The sequence below is a fragment of the Chaetomium fimeti genome (assembly GCF_033439085.1).
Source record: "Chaetomium fimeti strain CBS 168.71 chromosome Unknown B0H64scaffold_1, whole genome shotgun sequence".
In the NCBI taxonomy this organism is placed as follows: domain Eukaryota; kingdom Fungi; phylum Ascomycota; class Sordariomycetes; order Sordariales; family Chaetomiaceae; genus Chaetomium; species Chaetomium fimeti.
Genome location: NW_026944329.1, coordinates 3,297,845 through 3,316,636, shown reverse-complemented (window position 1 = coordinate 3,316,636; position 18,792 = coordinate 3,297,845). Strand labels below are relative to the sequence as shown.

General features: G+C 57.8%; 5 protein-coding genes across 5 annotated transcripts; all 5 read right to left on the bottom strand.

Annotated features, from left to right (window-relative positions):
• Positions 1–367: 367 nt before the first annotated feature.
• B0H64DRAFT_449362 (uncharacterized protein) lies at positions 368–3,865 on the bottom strand (the record flags this gene model as incomplete). Its single annotated transcript, XM_062807087.1, has 6 exons — positions 368–471; positions 533–2,922; positions 2,982–3,201; positions 3,260–3,353; positions 3,416–3,570; positions 3,679–3,865. 6 exons carry the CDS (start codon positions 3,863–3,865, stop codon positions 368–370), a joined length of 3,150 nt encoding a protein of 1,049 aa, XP_062664365.1.
• Positions 3,866–6,248: 2,383 nt separating this feature from the next.
• On the bottom strand, positions 6,249–7,005 carry B0H64DRAFT_382004 (uncharacterized protein). Its single transcript, XM_062802840.1, has 3 exons — positions 6,726–7,005; positions 6,592–6,626; positions 6,249–6,528 (listed from the first exon to the last, which is right to left on the bottom strand). Exons 1-3 carry the CDS (start codon positions 6,979–6,981, stop codon positions 6,364–6,366), a joined length of 456 nt encoding a protein of 151 aa, XP_062664364.1. The 5' UTR covers positions 6,982–7,005; the 3' UTR covers positions 6,249–6,363.
• Positions 7,006–7,099: 94 nt separating this feature from the next.
• Positions 7,100–9,125, bottom strand: B0H64DRAFT_449360 (uracil-DNA glycosylase-like protein). Its single transcript, XM_062807086.1, has 2 exons — positions 8,283–9,125; positions 7,100–8,191 (listed from the first exon to the last, which is right to left on the bottom strand). Exons 1-2 carry the CDS (start codon positions 8,630–8,632, stop codon positions 7,333–7,335), a joined length of 1,209 nt encoding a protein of 402 aa, XP_062664363.1. The 5' UTR covers positions 8,633–9,125; the 3' UTR covers positions 7,100–7,332.
• Positions 9,126–9,761: 636 nt separating this feature from the next.
• On the bottom strand, positions 9,762–12,125 carry B0H64DRAFT_314112 (Metallo-dependent phosphatase-like protein; the record flags this gene model as incomplete). Its single annotated transcript, XM_062800191.1, has 3 exons — positions 9,762–9,984; positions 10,108–11,708; positions 11,793–12,125. The coding sequence occupies 3 exons, from the start codon at positions 12,123–12,125 to the stop codon at positions 9,762–9,764; spliced, it is 2,157 nt and encodes a 718-aa protein (XP_062664362.1).
• A 1,259-nt stretch (positions 12,126–13,384) lies between these two features.
• B0H64DRAFT_25050 (glycoside hydrolase superfamily) lies at positions 13,385–16,898 on the bottom strand. Its single transcript, XM_062799974.1, has 7 exons — positions 16,489–16,898; positions 16,310–16,435; positions 15,990–16,248; positions 15,715–15,934; positions 14,347–15,649; positions 13,794–14,284; positions 13,385–13,714 (listed from the first exon to the last, which is right to left on the bottom strand). Exons 1-7 carry the CDS (start codon positions 16,687–16,689, stop codon positions 13,666–13,668), a joined length of 2,649 nt encoding a protein of 882 aa, XP_062664361.1. The 5' UTR covers positions 16,690–16,898; the 3' UTR covers positions 13,385–13,665.
• Positions 16,899–18,792: the final 1,894 nt, after the last annotated feature.

Here is an 18,792-nt window from a genome sequence, read left to right as displayed (position 1 = left end):
GCTACTTCGCAAACTTTTCTAGTGGTATCATAGGGGAAAAGCCAAAGATTAGGGAAAGACTGTCTGAATAGCAACCCAACTGCAATATCCTTCGAGTTCTCCGCAGGGTGAAAAAGCATTAAATTCCAAAAATGGTATATTACGAGTGCCGGGTGTCGACTGCGGACTTCAATCCACCAAGAAAAAAGAAGGGGCTGGTATGGCGTAGGCCATGGCAAAGAGAGAAACGAAAATGCCTGGTCCGAGAGGCATGACGGGAGAAAATTGCAGTTCGCATTCCACCTTATTTCAACATCGATCCTTTTCAACATCGTACTGGCGAGCTCCAGCGCCAACGGGACAGTAGCTCGGTGCAGCTGCATCGCGTCTAGCGACGGACCGGGGGCGGCACGCGAGCACCAGGGCCTCCCTCGGCGGCGCTGGTCAGTTCGGCAACTCTGGCCTTGATGCGGGCGACACGGGTCTCGATCGCTGGAGATAGTTAGCAATTATTCATAGAGTTAACTATAGGTTAGGTGTGGTGATGGCTTACTCTCTTCACTGCTGTCATCAGCAAGACCTCCCGAGGACCTCGCAGGTTGCGTGGCCTGGCGGTAGGCAGCCCGCTCCGCAGCATTCTTGCGGATCTGCGCCCACCGGTCTTGCGGGTCGACAGCAAGAGCCACCGGCGCCGGGGGCGGGGCTGCCTCCTCTTCCTCGGGTTGCTGCGGCACTGGCGACGGGTTGCGAGGGGAGCGCCTGGCAATGGGAGGGGGAACGGCATCATCCTCTTCCGCTTCGTCGGGCACGAAGGCGGGCTGGTCAAGGAGGGGTCCTTGGTTAAAGCGGGAGACCTCCTCCTTCCCGGCGGCAGCATCCCTCGGGCTCACGGGCGAGACATCCTGAGGAAGGGGTGACTCGGAGACAGGAGCAGCTTCGGGAGCGCGCTGCGCGGTAGCTTGCGGAGCAGCCACCGGCGCAGGAGGTGGCGAAACCGGCGAAACAGGCGAGACAGGAGACTCAGCGGGGACCGGGACGCGGGCCGGAACGGCCTGAGGCTTCTGCAAAACAGCAGGCTGCTCCTTGGGCGGGTCGGCCCGGGCTTGCTCCCGCTGCGCAGCCTTTTCCGGCACGGCCGGAGGAGCAGAAGCCTCGGTGGCAGCAGTGAACGACTTGAGCTGCTCTGCGGCGTTCTCGGGCAACTTCGAACTCCTGTTCTTGCGGCTGAACAACTTCTTCAAGCCGCCGCCGGCACCAACCTTGGCCACGTCCTTGTGAAGCTTCTTTTGCTTCTGGCCGTCGGGGCCTATGAGAGGTTCGGGGGAGACCATCTGCTCTCGTGCCAGCTCCATGCTCGCCTGCTCCTTCGACGGTGGTACTGGGCTGTGCACTCGCTCTGCCGGGTGAACCTCCTTGGGCACCTCCAATTCCTTGTCTTCCCGCTTCGGTGTCTGGGGGGTCGGTGTCTCGTTACGACGGGGGACCGAAGACGAGCCAGTGGTCACAATCGGGTCCGGCCCTGCGGGCGACAAAGGCATCTTCGGGGGCAATTCCGGGCGCTGCTCCTGCTCACCTGTCGTGGGCGTGGCGTGTCCGTTGGCGAGCGAAGTTGTGCTGACACCACGGCCGGCACTCGTGTTGGCAAGGTAAGCGTCTCTTATCGCTTCCTTGTCATACTTGCTGGCCCACTTGACAGCCGGAGACGCCTCGCTGAGGATGCTTGGTTGAAGCGTGAAGACGCTGTTAGTCTTCTCGGCCAAGTAGTCGGCGTCTTTCCTTCCCCGCCGCTCCTGGACCTGTTGCGATGACTTCTGCTGCTGTTCCTGCCTGTGAAGCTGAAGCGCTGCCGCCTGGATTCTGGCTTGCTGATCGGGCCCAATGCTCGTCTTGCTCAAGCCCATGGTAGAGCCTGGTTTCAGCTGCCCATCCTTGTCCAGGGCGTGCTTTCCGGTGGACTTTCTCCTGTTAAGGCCCTTTCCGCGCCGAGTCCAACTGAAAAAGCCCTTCTTCTCTGCGATGTAGGCACCTTCCTCTGGATCAGGAGCCGCGCCCTTGACAATTTCCTCCATCACAAGCCAACGGCCGGTTCGGATCAGTGTTTCAATCACGGCGCACCGCCCAAAGGCCGACTTCCTCTCCGCGGTCTCCTCAGGGGCCAGACTGGTCATCCACACCCACCAGAAGGAGTCATCGAGGTCAAACCGAACAATGCTCGCCAACTCACCAGGCTCGAACTGGTGTTCGGTCTCCAGTCTCGGCTTGTGGGACTGAGAGCTCCGCTGCCGGGCGGTTCCCGTGTCGATTGGAGGCAGAACCTTGTCAGGAGGCAATAGGGTATTCGGTGCGCCTCGCTCATCCACGAAGCCGGATGATAGGAAATCGGCCCATGATGGGGTGGTTGGTCGCCCCAGGTCACCGTTACCAGAAGCGGGCGTATTCCTTAGCCCCTGCTGCATTCGGCGCTTCGCGAGCGCGTCATCGTCCATCTCGTCTTCCTCCAGCGCGCTTGCGAAGCCGATATCCTCGAACCGAGACCAAGAAGCGTCACGAAGGCTAGTGGAATGCTTCGAACTCGAAACAGCTTGCGACTGGTTGGCCGCAGCAATCGCCCTGAGAACTCTGCGGCACTCTTCCGTCAAAGCCTGGATTGGATCCTCGTACTCGGACCATTCCTGGAGCGCCCGGTCTTCTTCGCGGTATTGGAAATGGTTGGCTCTTCGGAGCAGGGTGAACGGGGTAGGCGAGACGGTGTCGACAATCATGGCAACCCTGTTCGTCGATGTTTGCATGAGCGCCGGTCTCTGCGGTGGGTATTCGGTCTCTTGGAGTAGCTTCTGCAGCGACATGGGCAGGAGCGAGATGCCGCCCTGGACCGGCTCAGGGGCGAGAGAGCGCAGATAAGCGAAGAACAAATGGCTTGTGGCGTCCGCGGCGCTGTCCAAGCTGTTAGCGGAAGCGCGGCAATGCATGGAAAGGGCTAAGTAGCAACTTGCCTGAGCCACGACTTGTACCCGCCCTCAAACCCATTGCCGTTATCATTAGGCTCGAACGCCCACCAGGCTGCCATGCGGGAGAGCTTGCGTCCTCCAAACCCGTTAGACTTGCTGTGGGCGGCGATTGCCGCGAGAAGGTCGAAGAAATCGAAGATGATCTTGACACGAGAGTCGTTGTCGACACTGAGGGGGATAAAAGTCTTAAACGAATCTCTGGCCAGATGCGAGTCTGCGCCCAATGTCAGTTTGGCCGTGGTAACTTTCCGTCTGCCCGAGCCGCGACGTACCATGTTCTCCGACCTTGAAAAGCTCGTAGGAGTCCCAGCCAACGACGCCGCCCTGGAGTCTGCTCCAACACCATTTGACCACGCCCGCAATGACCTATCGTCGATATTAGCGCCCCGTGCTCCAACCCCACGCGCGGGATTGTCGCGATATCGTACCATTGGCTCCGTCATTCGCAGCTCGTGGGCCAGAGCCTCCCCTCGAAGCAGTTGACCGCCATCTTTACCGTCGAAAAAGTGTCGCACAAAAGTACGGACGGCGCTCGGGTCGGAGGTCGGGCGAAACGGGAGTAAGAGGAATGGAAGATCGAGAGCTGCAGGGTACCGTTAGCTTGCATGTTGTGTGGCACAGGGCGCAGGGCGCGGCGAGAGCCGCTTGACGCGCATGGTGGGCGCAGCAGGGCATAAAATTGATGACATACCTCGCGCCTTGAGCTCTTCGGTGCAGAATCGAAGCAATTGTTGGACTTCCTCAGGGTCGATTGTTTTGCGCGCCCACGCGTCGTCCCATCGTGGTTTTGGCGGCTGCTGGGCGAGTTGGTCGAGCGCGCCTTTCTTAGATTTGGATTTGCCGTCTCTGCCTTTCAGGCGGGAAAAGAGACTCGGCATCGTTTTTGACGATAGCCTGTCTCGGAAATAGGCCTGGAATGCAAGTAGGTCGGGAATGGTGGGCAATGCGGGTCGGATAGAGAAGGAGAGTTAAGCGGCCCCCGTGGTTCAGAATGCCGACGTGGGGATAGATAAGCGTCGCGGTTCGGCGAGATGTCGAGAAAAAAAATCAAAGAAATATCTTGGCCGGGTGAGAGAGCTGGGGAGCTGGAGTTTGGGGTCCCTAACGATTGGGTCTCGGTCGTTGGAGGCAGTCCCCTACATATTATTAGCGTCGATTCGGTGCTGTTTCGGGAACAAGACGGTACGTTACAGAGGTTGTGCCGGGGTTATGGCGGTCAGGTAGGTGGGTAAGGGAGCGAGTGATGTTGAATAATAAAAAGAATTGGGTGAGAATGCAAAGTCACGATGGGAAACAGAATGGAAGAAGAAACTGTTTCCTCCGAAGCAAGTGGCTTTGTGAAAGTCTTCAGGGGCTTGCGATCTCAGCCCAGTCGCGCCAGGAAATTGCTCTGACCGGGCGGGTGTTGGCTGGGCCGCCTCCAATTCGAAGTCCAAGTCTTATTTAGCTGGGACTAGCCGCAAAAAGATACTTGGTGTCTTGGGTGCCAGCCTGAATTAGGATTAGGCTCTGCAATGATGGGCGGCGAACGCCATGCTAACGAATTGCTCCAGCCCGTTCAGGAACAGGAACGGCACATTGGGCGACCACAACGAGCACAGCACCCGCAATGCTTTATCATTTAAATGAACGGCCACTCTCTCGACCGAACGCTGGTCGTAACACTGGTCGTAATTGTCGGTATTCACAAGATAACCAACCATCAACCATGAACCCCTCCCCCACATCCATGGAACCACCGAAGCGGCAATGCTTGGACAATGGATGTTGAAGCGTCCGACTTCGACCGCTAGCCTCCACTGCCCGCCGAGTCCTATGGATGCCCGGTTCTGGCTCGGGAGTGTCGTTCTTGCCCAATGTCTGTGGAGTTCGGATCGGGAGGGAAGGTGCACATCCAGGGTCCGAATTCAAGGTCTATCCTTCTTTGTGTCGCCTCCGTGGATTGTTGTCCGTTTCGTCCGCTCGACCTCCCGTCACCCATAAAAGCTCCACCAGTTCCTCGTCATTTCTTGTTCTCCCTCTAAGAGCAACACGAATTATTCAAGTTAGGCGGCCTTACTAACTTGTACCGACCGGGTAGAGAACAAAAATACCCTCCTGCCAGGGACTCGGCCGACGTGACGACTCGGCACGGCATTTGGAGGTTGCACTCGAGCAGCAACCTGCAGCAGTCAATTTCGCGAACGCCACTTCCGGACCTGTCCCAAAACCTGCTCCCGGTTTTCCACTCCCTCCATCCGCCCGCCAAATCCCCCCCCCGCATGGTGTACGAATTCGGCTAGCTGCTCGGCCCCGTGTCAGGCCAGTGGCCGCAGATTGCTCTTGCGTGCATGTCTGCGCATGTCTGCGTGGTCAGGTCAGTGCCAACTCATCAACCCCGCGTTTGTGCACAAAATCATCACAGCCAGTGACCACAAAGCCGAGCGAGGGGCGATTGGTCATTGATTGACCACCTGCACCGGAGAATGCCCCCAAACCCCGGGTCTGAGTTGGAACGCGTCGAGGATTGTCGACTCGTGATGGTTTGAAGAGTGCGATGCTCGGCTTGGCCCAGAGAGGCAACCAACCTTGAACGCACTGCACCGAGACACAGTGGAGTGGACCCCTCTGCCACACACACGCGCGTCCATCCCGTGAGGGTGCCGGGGCTTTCTTGCAGGGGTATCCTATGTGGGGCCCTGGACCTGCATGCATCCAAGCACAGAGCCAACCTTAACTTGGAGCATCGATGCGGGACAGACGAGGGATGCTAGTTCAAACCGAGGGCCGATTGATCCAAGGATAGAAAAACGCAATGCACACTATCTGTATGATCCTTGGGTCATGATCACCCGGGTTTCCTCAGAAGCATTCAATGGGGCTTCCTCATCCATGTGAGCAGTCCAGCTGGTAACAGAGTAATTGTGCCCCACCACGGTGTTCCAGCTTGATGCCCCGACCCTTGATTTCTTGTTGGTCCAATCATTGCTCATGATGGGGTGGGGGGCTTTCCTTTCTCGGAATCTGTAACTCGAGCACTGGCATCTTTCTTCCTTTTTTCCTCTCCTGCTGCTTTTTTCCCTTCTCCCTTCATTTTCTCGTATCTCTATGATGTAAAATGAAAAGAAAGAAAGAAAAAACAATTGGCTGTGCGTACGAAGTATGATACCGCAATAATATTACGACTGCGGTCTATGCATCACTCAGGACAGATTGGAGCACAGCTGTGACCGATCATCGATCCAACCACAAAGCGCTGAAACACACAAAACACGACTCCATTCGGTGCTTCGGCACAAAGTCCCGCTGTTGCATGAGCACCAAAAAAATCGAACCAGTCCAGGCCAGCACATGACTCGAATGAAGCGCAGGCCGAGACGAACTCAGATCGTCCGGGTTACTCTTTCGAGTTCAGGATTGCTGAAGCGTTCCGACTAGTGAGGTCACGTCGAACTGCAATTCCGGGATTCCGGAACTCACCGTCCAAAGACATCAAATAAGACTTTTCCAAATGAGTGACCCAGCTTATTTGTCTCGAGTATTCGGTGCGGCGACATACACAGTAAGAAATTTATATAAGCTGACAGGCACTCCCTGGTGGGCGCCATTTCTCACCGTATTCCAGGGGTACAAACATGTACAAACATCCACTTGTAATCTGTAGGCAAAATGCTCATCTCATCTGCCAAGTGGATGGGATGAGGTTGTTTCGAAGCACGGCCATTGAAGAAGTCACGTTAACTCCTTTCGTCCTGCCAGGGAAAGCAAAGATAACCATTCCAAGCCCGAGAAATGCCGGAACAAACAAGACAAGACAGACAAGCCAGACACGGACCTCAGTCACCCTCCACCCGTATGGACGGACTTGGCCTATTGAGGACTTGCTGCAAGCAGTCAACCACATGATATAATGACATGCATCAACAAACCCAACCCTAGACATGAACATAGGCAGCCGTAGCGTCGACTCCATATGTTTCGTCGTTCTTGCCCCCCTCATCGCCATGGTCACCATATCAACGTGCAGTGTAAGGATCTCAACCAAGAATGGTATACATCAACTCATTATCCTTCTATCTAAGCCCAACCCAAGTGAGGGCAGAAACAAGTCCCTCGCCATTTCTTCTGCTTCTCAGCTGTAATAATCCCACATGAAATCCCCAACCCGTCTATCTGAGACCGTCTGGCAAGAGGCCTTCAACTGACGGGACGACTCAGCCCAACGCTCGAGTGACACAAACCTGCCCTGGATGAAGGCACCCCCAGCTCCATCGACTGGCATAGATAATCCAACAGGTAAAACGACCATTCATAATCCTCCGTGTCGACAAAAGAGACCAAACCCCGAAGAGCCCAAGCGCAAGCCTCAAGCCTCAACCTCGGGCGCAGCATTTTCTTCACCGTCAGCGGTCTTGACCGGCCCCTTCGTCTCCACGCCCGTTTCGTTCACCTTCTCCTTGTTCTCAGCATCCCCCCCAGCCGTAGCCGCCGCCTCAACCTTCTTCACCACACCGTCTTCCACCACCTCCCCCTCGACCTTCACCTCCCTCCCCTCCTCCGCCTCCGCCTCCGCCTCCGCCTCCGCCATCGCCCTCTCATCCTCATCCTCCGCCTCCGCCTTCACCTTGGCATCCTCCTTCTCCTTCTTCTCCGCCTCCCCGCCAAACACACTCCCACCCTCCACCAGCGCCCAATCCACCCTCCCGCCCTCCCCATACCTCTTCGCAAGCCACTCATTCGCCGCCTTAAAATGCCCGCACGTAAAATACCCCCTCGCCGCGGACAGCGGCGACGGGTGCACACTCTTCAGCACCAAATGCTTCTTCTGATCCACCTTGACCACGCGCTTGCCCGCGGGCGTGCCCCAGGCCATAAACACCACCCCCCGCGCGCGGCGCGCCGCGACCAGGTCGATGACGCGCTGGGTGAAGCGCTCCCAGCCGCGGTTGGAGTGGCTGTTGGCCTCGTGGGCGCGCACCGTCAGGCAGGTGTTGAGCATCAGCACGCCGCGCTCGGCCCAGGGGGTGAGCAGGCCGGCCTTGTTGGGGGGTGGGGTGAAGGCGGCGTAGTCGTTCTTTAGGGCGATGTACATGTTTTTGAGGGAGGGGGGGGCCGGGGTCGGGGGGCGGACCGAGAAGGCGAGGCCGTGCGCTTGGTTGTGGTTGTGGTAGGGGTCTTGGCCGAGGATGACGACTTTGACGGTGGAGAAGGGGGTGTGGCGGGACCTGATGGGGGGGGGGGAAGAGGGTTGAGGTTAGTGGGCTGGGCTTGTTGATGGGTGGTTGGGGGGGGGAAGTAAGGAGGACGGGTACATACCAGCTGTAGATGTCCTCTCGTGGGGGAAACACCGTCTTGCCGGCGGCCGCCTCGCGCTGGAGGAACTTCTTGAGCTCGAGGAACTCCCTGCTGATGAGCTCGTCCTTGAGCAGGGAGAACCAGCTCTCGTGCAGGGTGTCAATCTCGAGTTGGAGTAGCGCCCGCTGCTCGGGGGTGATGGAGGCTGCCCATTTCGCCTTGTCGAACTTGGCGGGCGTAGGCTCGGGTGCTGCGTTGGCGCGTGTGGGTGATGACTTGGGGGCGCCAAAGAAGGACATGATGTTGCCTTGCTTGGGCTTCTTTGACTCCGCACCGGCATCGGCGCCAGCCTTCCGCTTGAGAGTGGACATTCTGTGGACTGGATGGCGGGATAAGAAGCGGCGGTTGAGTGGAGTCGAAGAAGAAACAACTAGTTGCTTTACACAGCGAGAGAAAAGTCGATGGTGGGTGGAGAGGGAAGTCGTTGAAATGGCGGAGGGAATGGAGAAAAGCTTGACGACTTCAATTTTGAAGACAAACGGGCGTGCTTTGAGCCCTGGTCGGTTGGTTGATTTGGTTGATAACGGCCAAATTCCACCGATTCCGAGATGATAAAGTCGAAAAAGTAGTGAGAAGTGATTCTCGAAAGCAATTGAGTGGGAGCAGGAGTGGAAAGGAGTACAAAAACCTGGCAAACAAAAAGCTGGCAGCTGGAGACGCAGCTCAGACCTTGCAACCTTGCAAGTTGTAACCAACCTGGGAGCCTGGATGGCTGGCTGACCGGGGAACGGTTCTTAGCTGCTTCCAGCAAAGCGCGTTTCTGACGCGGTTTTTGGCGTCACTCATTAACTCGCAATGAAGGAGAGCAGGGGTAAGGGGGAGTCGGCAGGATCCAGCCTTGTCAGAGGAACTCTCTCTCGTTAGACTTGAATTGAAAAAAGTAATACCCAGAAGACACTGTTCTAGCACAGCAACATCACTAATGCCCTTTTCGACCATTTCCACGTCTTCAATCACCTGTTTACTCCTCTCAAATCCAACAATTGTTGAACAATGAAGCGGAAGCCGTGAGCTGAAGGTGGAGCGCCATTGGCGGATCGCCCCCAGAAGGCGCGTGAGATCCCAGCCCTACGCGACGTCATTGGCCTATTGTCCTGCAACCACTTTACGCGGTGGACGACACTCGGCGGGTAACCTTCCCGGCTGTGCGCGCGTTGGTCCATCATCATGTCGGTGTCCGGGATGACAGTCACGGGGGTTGCAGAGGATTACTTGCTTCTTCGGAACCGGCAGCACAATTTGATTGTTCGTTCGGAACCGGCGCAATCCGATTGTCAGCAGCGCATGGAACCTCGGCGGTGATGAGAAAAAGGGCAACGCAGCAGAAGACACTCCAAGTAAAACAACGCCATCGCCTTGTATATGCAAACTCCGTCTAAGCACTATACCCATTACTCGATAGTTACCCTCTATCATACTCATACACCCCATCCCCAACCCCTACCCCTTCCAGGCCAACCACCCAAAAAACCCGACCACCATCCACACCACCCTCCAAACCGATGTCCAAAACTCCCTGACCACCACCCCCACCACCGACCTCGGCTGCAACCCCCCTCGCCCGCCCTTGGCCCTCGCCTTCCACTTCCCCCCATTATAACCCCCATACTCATCCTCCTCCTCGCCCTCACTAGGGATCTCTATTCTCGGCGCGGCGCGCGCCCTCCCCCCACGAGCACCAACACCAACACCACCAACACCAGCACCAGCACCACCACTCGCACCAGCCCACCCCCACTTCCCCGCGGACGAACCGCCGCCCCTCCCGCGCCTCCCATGCCCCAACCCAGAGCCAGAGCCAGACCCAGACCCAGACCCAGAAACCGACCCGCTGCCGGAGCGATCGCGCGCCTTGGCATGGCCGTTGCCGTTCAGGAAATGCGAGGCCGAGAAGCCGCGCGGCAGCGCATGCTCGTCGTAGTCGTCGACCTTGGCCTTGAAGACGGGCAGGAGGGCGCTGCTGCGGCCCGGCCCGCCCGGTCGGCCCGCCCCTGAAGAAACAGAGGCCGCATGGTCGAGGGCGAATGGTGTCAGGCCTAGGATGGGCACCAGCACGGCGCGCACGGCCAGGATGGCGATGCACACCAGTGCGAGGGTCACGTAGCGGAGGTAGGTGGATAGCTGGCTCGGGAGGAGGCAGAGGTGGGTTTGGAGTGTTGTTGTTGTTGTTGTCGTCGTCGTTGTTGTTTTGTCGTGCTCGTTGAGGGGCTTGCCGGTGGCTGGGTCGAGCGGGTTGTAGAGGCTGACGAGGAGGAAGCCCGGTTTGCCGACGCCCATGGCCATGCTGATGCTCTTGACCGTGATCTCGGGCACGTTGGCCTGCGCGTCCGAGTGGGTGACGGCGCAGTAGTCGTGGTCGTCGCCCGAGAAGGCGTGGACGACGTTGCCGACCTTTTTGATGAGGTCCTCTGAATCCTTCTCGTTGAGGACGTTCTGGTATTGGTAGCCCGCCGAAACAGAGATGGCGTTGCGGTGGTCGGGGAAGACGGGTGTGGTTTGGCCCTTGGGCGGTTTTGATGGGGGGGACCTCTCGCGCAGCGGTCCGCATGGTGTTCCGGGCGGGCGGTGGAGGGGTACGTGGGTGAGGAGGATGGTCGGCAGTTCCGGCGCGTTGATGTCGGCGGCCGGCTTGTCGTCAGACTTGACCTTGTCGAGCTCCTCGATATCGTGCTTGAACTGACTTTCCGTGATCTCTCCCCGGAGCAGGCGCAACGCCCTGCTAACAGCCTTCTTCTTTTCCCTCTCGAGACCGCCTAGGAAGCGTTGAACCGGTTCGTAGATCTCCTTCAAATCGTGACGCTTGGCCTCGTCCGATGAACCCGCGCTCAACGATACCGTGTCGACTGACACGAACGTATGATTTCCAACCACGTCGATCCTGTTGCCCTCTCCAAAGTATGTCTCAAATCTATCCCTCACGGGTAGCTTGATCTGGTCGCCAAAACCCAGGTCGTGATTGCCGGGCAGACTCGCTACCATCTTCCTCCCCTTGTGTTCAGCCCCCTTCGCCTGCCCCGATTTCACCCACGGATCGAAAAAGATGTCCCCAAACCTGGCGTACTCCTGCAGCCAGTAAAACTCGCCATATGTCTTATGCCACTTTTTCAAATACTTCTGCTCGCTCTTCGGGTGCGGTCCCCACTCTGGGTCCTTAAACTCCCCATGAGCCGTCTTCCACTCCCTCCCACCATCGAACAGATCGCCCAGGAAGAACACGCTGTCGGGGTCGAGCTGTGACTGCAGTTGGTTGTAAGACCGCCGCAGGTAGTTGTCGGTGATGAGCATCGTCAGCGGATTCAGCGGCCACGGGCGGCCCGGGTACGAGTGAGGGTCGATGAGCTGGGGGTCGGCGACGAGCGCGACACGGTGGGGTTCTGCGCCAGCAGGCTGTGTGGCAAGCAAAGAGACATGTTAGCATTTGATCTTGGTTGCGCAGCCCCAAACGGTCGCGGAAGCGGTTGTCTGTCATACCCATTGCTCCCAGTTACTCCAGTGACAGCTCTCGACCTTGGAGTGGAACACCCATCTCTCCCCCCACAGCAGCACCACCACCCACAGAGCGACGAGCAGGTGCGGGAAGGAGACCAGGCGATGGTAGGCCAGGTTCAGTCGCAGACGGTAGACCGATGACAGCAGGGTCCTGTAGGCCATGCGGCGGCCACGCTCGCGCCAAAACCGAGCTAGCGCGTGGAAGGCACGGGCGATGAGGGCGCGAAGGTCGTCAAATAAGGGGGTTGAGTGGTCGGGGTAGTACCTCGGAGGGTAGGAGAAGCTGCTCTTGTTGCTGCTATACGGCCGAGCCATGGTGGAGGCTCGGTCCAGCCATTCCCCGGCGGTCCAGGTCCCGGGCTGCAGATGATTTGGGGGCGGGAGAGGTTCGTGGGCGTCTGGGAGATCTCGGGGCCCAGTCGATCGACGGGCGTCAGCGCTGAAATGGGAGTCGCCGCGGTCGTGCTGGGGATGCTCCCTACGCCGCAGGTATCCAGTAGGCTATTAACGAGCGTCTTTGCGGGTTGGTAAAGGATAGCGCTGAGAATAGGGGTTCCAAGACTCGGGTCAAAAAGTCGAATTGGGTGTCCGTCAGTGAATCGGCCGTCGGTGGGTGAGCCGAGAAAGTGGCCGCTGACCAGGGGCAGCCTGCGGTCGAGGCGCTGCGGGGCCAGCTGAGATCGCCATGTCACCCCTGTAACGAACCCGCAGCCTCATCAGCGAGCCCGAGCAGCTGGAGCTGGACTACGGAGCTCGTTTTTTTTTCTTTTTTTCTTCTTGAGAAGGCGACATTGCAGTGGGGAACGGTAATCCCCAATTTTACAATTACGCACTCTCGCGATGTGTTCTTCCCGTAAAGTAGCTGGGTGTTTCCTGCTTCACCTGAACTCCCGTCTATTCGTATATGTAATAAATTTCTCCAACTCTCCATTCCCCGCACGTGTCCACAGCCCTGAATTCGACGTTGGGTCCCACCCATGCCGCCATTTCCGGACTTCGGCGCGGCTTCCGGGATCCGGGGGTTCCATCGAGATGCCGTGCGGTGCCGAGGAGATGAGTGCACCTCACTCAACAACATTTGCTATCCATGTTATACCTCTCTTTCCTTTGTCTCGGGGGAAAACACGAGGGTATGCTATGCGCCGGCACGGATAAACGAACGCTTGGTTTCCGATATTGACACACGGCGCCGTGACTGGGTAATACGTAAGATGGCTGATATCGAGCTGGTTATAGGTAGTTATGACTCCAGTAAAGCTTGTTCATGCCATAAAGCAATAGCTTTGCCCCCGGCTTCACGCACACTCAGGGATGGAACGAGGCAGACCAGGGAGATGGTTTTCAATGCTTAAATCCAACGCAAATGGCTCGCATGACATGTCTCATTGGGTAGGAAAACGAAACATGATTTATCAACGGTGGGATTTTGGATTTTCGCCTCAACGAACCGGTCATAACGACTCAAGGAGCAACAATCGAAGAGTGCCGGTTGCCAATGATAAACAAAGAGCGCGATAAATCGGCAGAATAAAATAAATCTCAAAAAGCTGACCGACTAACACCCCGCTTAAAACGACGGGAAGGCAGTCGGCTACGAAAACCGGCGAGGGTTTTACTTCGTGGGTCGAACCCGCAGCCTCTTGGGTGTAAACCAGTGGAACACGAGACAGCTTTTAGGGGGGAGCTGGCATGGAAGCCCTCGAAAGTTTATATCAAAGGCCAGTGGCGGGTCCGCAGGAACGGGGAAAGAGAAGTTCAGATGAGAAGTTCCCATGGGAATTTGTGCGAGCTAGCCGGGTAAGAAATATACACGGAGGATGCAACCACCTCATAGGACCGACCAGCCTAGCAGGCCTTAGAACAACCAGGTGAAGGATTCCTTAACCTCGAACGAAACATCGTACCTAGAAAGAAAACGTAGGTTAGCAAGAGTCCTTCGCAATCCAGTAAAGAATGGAGAGGGGAAAAGGCAGGGGAACATACTTGACATCCGCAGCCGAAGCAGCAACCAGGACCTTGAACGTGCCCTCCTCGGCGATCCAGCGGTTGATGGCGGTATCAAAGTAGCCGACAGCATACTTGTCGATGGGGATGCGGAGGTGCTTCGTCTCGCCGGCCTCGAGGTCGACCTTCTCGAACGCGGCGAGCTCCTTCTCGGGGCGGGGCAGCCGGCTCTTGTCGTCGTGGATGTACACCTGGACGGTCTCGAGGCCGCGGACGGCGCCGACGTTGCTGACGGCCACCACCAGGTCGATGGTGCCGTCCTCGGTGAGCTCCTTGGCGCTGAGCGAGGGGCGCCCGTACTCGAACGACGTGTACGACAGGCCGTGCCCGAAGGGGAACAGCGGCGCCAGCCCGATCCGGTCGTAGTACCGGTACCCCATGTACATGCCCTCGCCGTAGATGACGTCCAGGTTCTCGCCGGGCCAGTTGTTGTACGCCGGCGTGTCTTCGAGGCGGCGCGGGAAGGTGCACTAGGAGGTGATGTTAGCATCATTACGCACGTATTGAGTAAATTAGTGAAGAGGGTGCTCACCGGAAGTTTGCCGCTGGGGTTCTTAAGGCCGAATAGCACATCGGCGAGGGCGTTTCCGGCTTCTTGGCCCTGGTACCACCCCTGGATGATGGCTGGGACGCGGTCGGCCCACGGCATGGTTACGGGCGAGCCGGACTGGTTAACGACGACAGTGTTGGGGTTCGCCTTGAGGACGGCGTCCACAAGGCGGTCTTGGCTGCCGTCCGCAGGGAGATCCATGTTCTTGCGGTCGTAGCCTTCCGACTCCCACTCGGCGTCCAGCCCGACGACGACCACGGCCACGTCGGCCGCCTTGGCGGCCTCGACGGCCTCTTGGAGATAGTCGACCTGGTCCTCCACCTTGAAACCGATCCGGCAGCCGCCGTACTTGTGCGTCATGTTGAACTGCTTCTGCTTCGCCAGCGGGCGCAGCTCGTTGGTGATCTCGACGCGGAGCTCCACGGGCCTGCCGGCCTGCATCTCGACGTCGACCAGGTAGTCGATGGAGCCGTCAAACATGGCCTCGCCTTCCTCGGTCCAGTTCCAAAGGTCCAGAGCGAGCTTGCCATTGACGTACAGCTTGCCGGGGCCGACAGACATAAACGAGATGGTATGCTTGCCGGTGCTCGGCGGCGTCAGGTAGCTCGTGATGACGGCCGAGTAGTGCGGCCCAACCTCGGAATGGGGTGCCGAGTCCCAGAGGAAGAGGTCGGTGTTGGTCCGCCGCTGGACCACGACCGGCTGCCCCTCGAACTTGTCGCCCTTGAACCACTCGATCGAGACACCCTGCTTGCCCGTCTTGTCAGAGCAGTAAGGGGAGGCAACTGGGAGCCACTTGTGGATGTGGCACCCCTGGCTGAAGGTAACCGGCTGCTGGGCGACCTTGCGGATGCTGTCCAGGGGGAGGGTGTTATAGTAGGGGTTGAGACTGGCGCTTCCACCGCCACCAGCGATGGCCCTGTTAGCATTGGGTCCGATCACGGCAACCTTGGTGGTCGTCGGGTTGAGGGGCAGGATGGTTCCCTCATTCTTCAGGAGCGTGAGGCCCTGCACACCAAGTTCGTGGATGAGCTTCCTCGTCTCTTCACGATCGTCTTCCCTCTCCTCGGCCTCGGGGGTCAGATCGCTGCCCTTGGTCCGCTCGACAAGGGTGAGGACGTTCTCGGCTGCCCGGTCGATATCGGCCTCGGCGATTCTTCCCTCCTTGAGGGCTTCGAGAACCTTCCCGAACCGCCACTTGTCAGAGTAGGGGAATTCGACGTCACATCCGGCCTTGATCGATTCGACGGTTGAGTTCACGCCACCCCAATCCGACATGACGGTTCTGGTGGGGACATGTCAGTTGATCCTCCTCGCTTATCACTAAGCTTGGCCGAGCGCGGCACTTACCCGTCGAACCCCCACTCGCCGCGGAGAATATCCCGGAGAACGTGCGTGTTCATATCCGCGTGAAGGCCGTTCACAAGGTTGTATGATGACATGACCGCCCAGGGCTTCGCTTCGCGGATGGCGATCTCGAATGGGCGGAGATACAATTCACGGAGCGGCCTTTCGCCGATGATTGAGTTGATGGTCAATCGGTGCGTCTCCTGCTCGTTGCCAACAAAGTCTGTGTTGACGGTCAGCATATACTTTTTCAAATCCCGCCGAGGGCCGAAACTGACGTTTAATGGTGGCAGCGATGCCCTTCTCCTGGAGACCCTTGATATACTGGGCAGACAGCTTGCCGCAGAGAATAGGATCCTCGGAGAAGGACTCAAAGTTCCGCCCGCCCAGCGGGTGTCTGTGCAAGCAAACCGTAGGGGCGAGGAGAACATCGGCGGACCGAGCTCTAACCTCGTCCGCAAGGTGCTGGCCAACTTCGTAAAGGATGTCCTTGTTCCATGTGGCGGCCAACGAAATACCACAAGGGAAAAGCGCGGCCTATTTGCAATGGTCAGAACAGCGAAGGGCTGTCGGGTACTTTTTATTACGGGAAGCTCACCTTCGTGCCCCCGACGAAGATGCCGCCACGGGCACCGTTGGGCCCGTCGCTTGTCTTAACCGCCGGGATGTTCTTGGACGGAATCCCCTTCGTTCTCCAGAAGTCTGCGGCGGCCAAGAGAGACACCTACTCGACGTTAAACCCCCGTGGCTTCAAAATGGGCCTTCGGTGCTGCAAACCTTTTCCTCCACGGTCAAGGCGGCCAGCTTGTTTTTCGCTAGCGCTCTCGCATTTTTCGGTGGCCCGCTCCGCTGGATAGGGCTTTCCGGCGGCGAGAACTCGGTATCCGGGGTGGTGGTGTCAATGCTGCCGGCCGGCGACGCATTCTGGTCGACCTCTTGCCCAAGATCGGCCTTCTCCGTTGAGGCGAGTGCTGCCATTGCGACTTCTACTTCGATTTCTTTACGAAATCGTGTATGAATAGAGAAGAGGTGAGCTCCTCTGTCGATTCTGAACCCGAGACGCGCGGGCTGATACAGGGCAAGCCTTGGCTAATGAATGTGGCGTGGGAAAAGGGGACACACAGCACAGCTGTTCTGGTACGCCTCACATCAAGACTGGACACCAGGAGATAAGCAGACGAGGGAAGGTTTATAAGTCGATGGGAGCTCAGGACGGACTTCCCGAACATTAACCGTGGAATATGGAAACGGCCCCATGAAGGATCCCCCGGGATGAACGGAGCCAGGTCCTGGGGAGGTGGGAACGCGGGCTCCGTGGGGATGAGAGGGGGGAACAAACGAACGATGGAGCCAGTGAAAGACGGAGCATGCAAAAGGTACCCGCCATCCAAGTCCCCTCACCAAACCACGACATCTGGCGGTATGGAGTAGCCCAGACAGGGATACCGAAAGTTGCCGCACCAGAGGGGGGTGGGACTGGAAAGGGATCTGGCACTGGGTTTTCCCTGGGAGTGATCAGAACCGTCGCATGACTTGACGGTTTTCCTTTTGATTATTGCCCTCGGGTGGAAATAGCCACATCGGTAGGAACGGACCGTGTGAGCGGTAGTATCGTTTGGCAGCCAGCCGGGGCCGGGTAGTCCACACGATTATTGCATAAACGCAAGCTCCGGCACCCGAGCAAGGGCCTTGCTTGTGAGCGTCGGCCGAGTGGGGTGGGAACAAACGTGGGACGACAAGCTGGGGTATCTTCCCGGAACCCTGATGCCAAGCAAGACGTCAGTTTCTGGGGAATCGAGTCCGATTAGAGCCATTGCCCCCGGCAAAAAAGTCGTTTCTTCTTGACGACCTCAGTCACGGCGAGTACGAGAGACTGGGACATACTAGAGCGAGCGGGCTTCGTGAGAAAACTGAGGCGCGCGAGGGTCCTTGGGCAGCAATGAACGGCAAGGTGCATCGGCACACGTCGAGTTTTCGTCGAACGGGTTTCTGGGCTCTGCAGATCAGTCAAACCGGAGCGCGGGCGATGACGATGGTCCCTGTCCAGAAACGGCGCCTCCGTCAGGACTCGCCTCTCAGTACGGCGGCTAACCAAAAGCATCTAGCCTTGCCTCTCGACCCTTGTCCGCAAGGTGTGACGACTAGCTTGGCACGGGGCAGGGCCTTCAACGGGAGTCTGAATCCTTCATAAACTGTCAACCACGGCGAGAGTTGACCTCCTAGTTGCCGTCGTCCTTCGCAGGTGTCTTCCTCCGCGGAGACAAACAACGTATAGTTATTGCCAGGCCGTGGTCATCCGCCGAAACGATGTTTCTCTAGTTCGAGATTTTTGAACATCCACCCGGCAGCCGGGGGTCCCTCTCTGAACTCCTCAAGACGGCTGAGGATTCATGGCATTTCGCCCATGGTTAGCGAAACGCATGAATCCACTCTGGACCGCTGATCAACACGGGAGCAGAGTCGGCAGAATGGCTCGAATGTTGAGCCTCAGAGCCGAGATATGGCGAAACATGGCAAAGACCGAATCAAGAATCGAGGTTTTGCAAAAACTGGGTATTCGTGAGGAGTCCTGATCAGATTCGGTGCGACCTTTTCCTGGGCCGGGACGGCGGGCCGGCTTCCTTGACAAGGCGCCGCCGGCAATGCGGATTGGTTGGCCGATGGGGTACGTATCTTTGAACATCCCTCCACTGGGTATGATTCGCGACGACCTTGCCGCGCTTTCATATATTGGCGGTCTGATATGGGCGTGTGGACGAGAGACGACAAGAAGTGATATGCATTGGCCGCCCGCAGCTTCGCCATGCATGACAAGAGTTAGTGTGTCAAGTTCCGTGGACGATGCCCGGTGTACCGTTGATCGTCGGCCCTGCGCTGCCCCGCTGGCAGGCCTCTCAGAGCCTGAGCCATGCGACTGACAAGGCGAGCAACGAGTTCGACCGGGAAACCGAACGGCTGAGTCCAAAGCTGGAGAGTTCCGACCTGCAATGTTCCATCCACTTCGTTCAAGAGGCGAGTCAATGCAACCCAGTTCAGGAGGATCCCAGGAAAGGCTTGGGTAGGGCCGACAGCATGTCTTGG

Bases quoted from the DNA above. Each gene is read 5' to 3' on its own strand.
- B0H64DRAFT_382004 (XM_062802840.1), bottom strand. From the start codon at position 6,981: ATGGTGACCATGGCGATGAGGGGGGCAAGAACGACGAAACATATGGAG. The intron at 6,627-6,725 runs CTGGCAGGACGA...CATTTTGCCTAC, and splicing joins AATGGTTATCTTTGCTTTCC to AGATTACAAGTGGATGTTTG. The intron at 6,529-6,591 runs CTGGAATACGGT...TAAATTTCTTAC, and splicing joins GTTTGTACATGTTTGTACCC to TGTGTATGTCGCCGCACCGA.
- B0H64DRAFT_449360 (XM_062807086.1), bottom strand. From the start codon at position 8,632: ATGTCCACTCTCAAGCGGAAGGCTGGCGCCGATGCCGGTGCGGAGTCA. The intron at 8,192-8,282 runs GTATGTACCCGT...CCCCCCCATCAG, and splicing joins CGAGAGGACATCTACAGCTG to GTCCCGCCACACCCCCTTCT.
- B0H64DRAFT_25050 (XM_062799974.1), bottom strand. From the start codon at position 16,689: ATGGCAGCACTCGCCTCAACGGAGAAGGCCGATCTTGGGCAAGAGGTC. The intron at 16,436-16,488 runs GTTTGCAGCACC...AACGTCGAGTAG, and splicing joins CCTTGACCGTGGAGGAAAAG to GTGTCTCTCTTGGCCGCCGC. The intron at 15,935-15,989 runs GTCAGTTTCGGC...CCGTCAACACAG, and splicing joins CATCGCTGCCACCATTAAAC to ACTTTGTTGGCAACGAGCAG.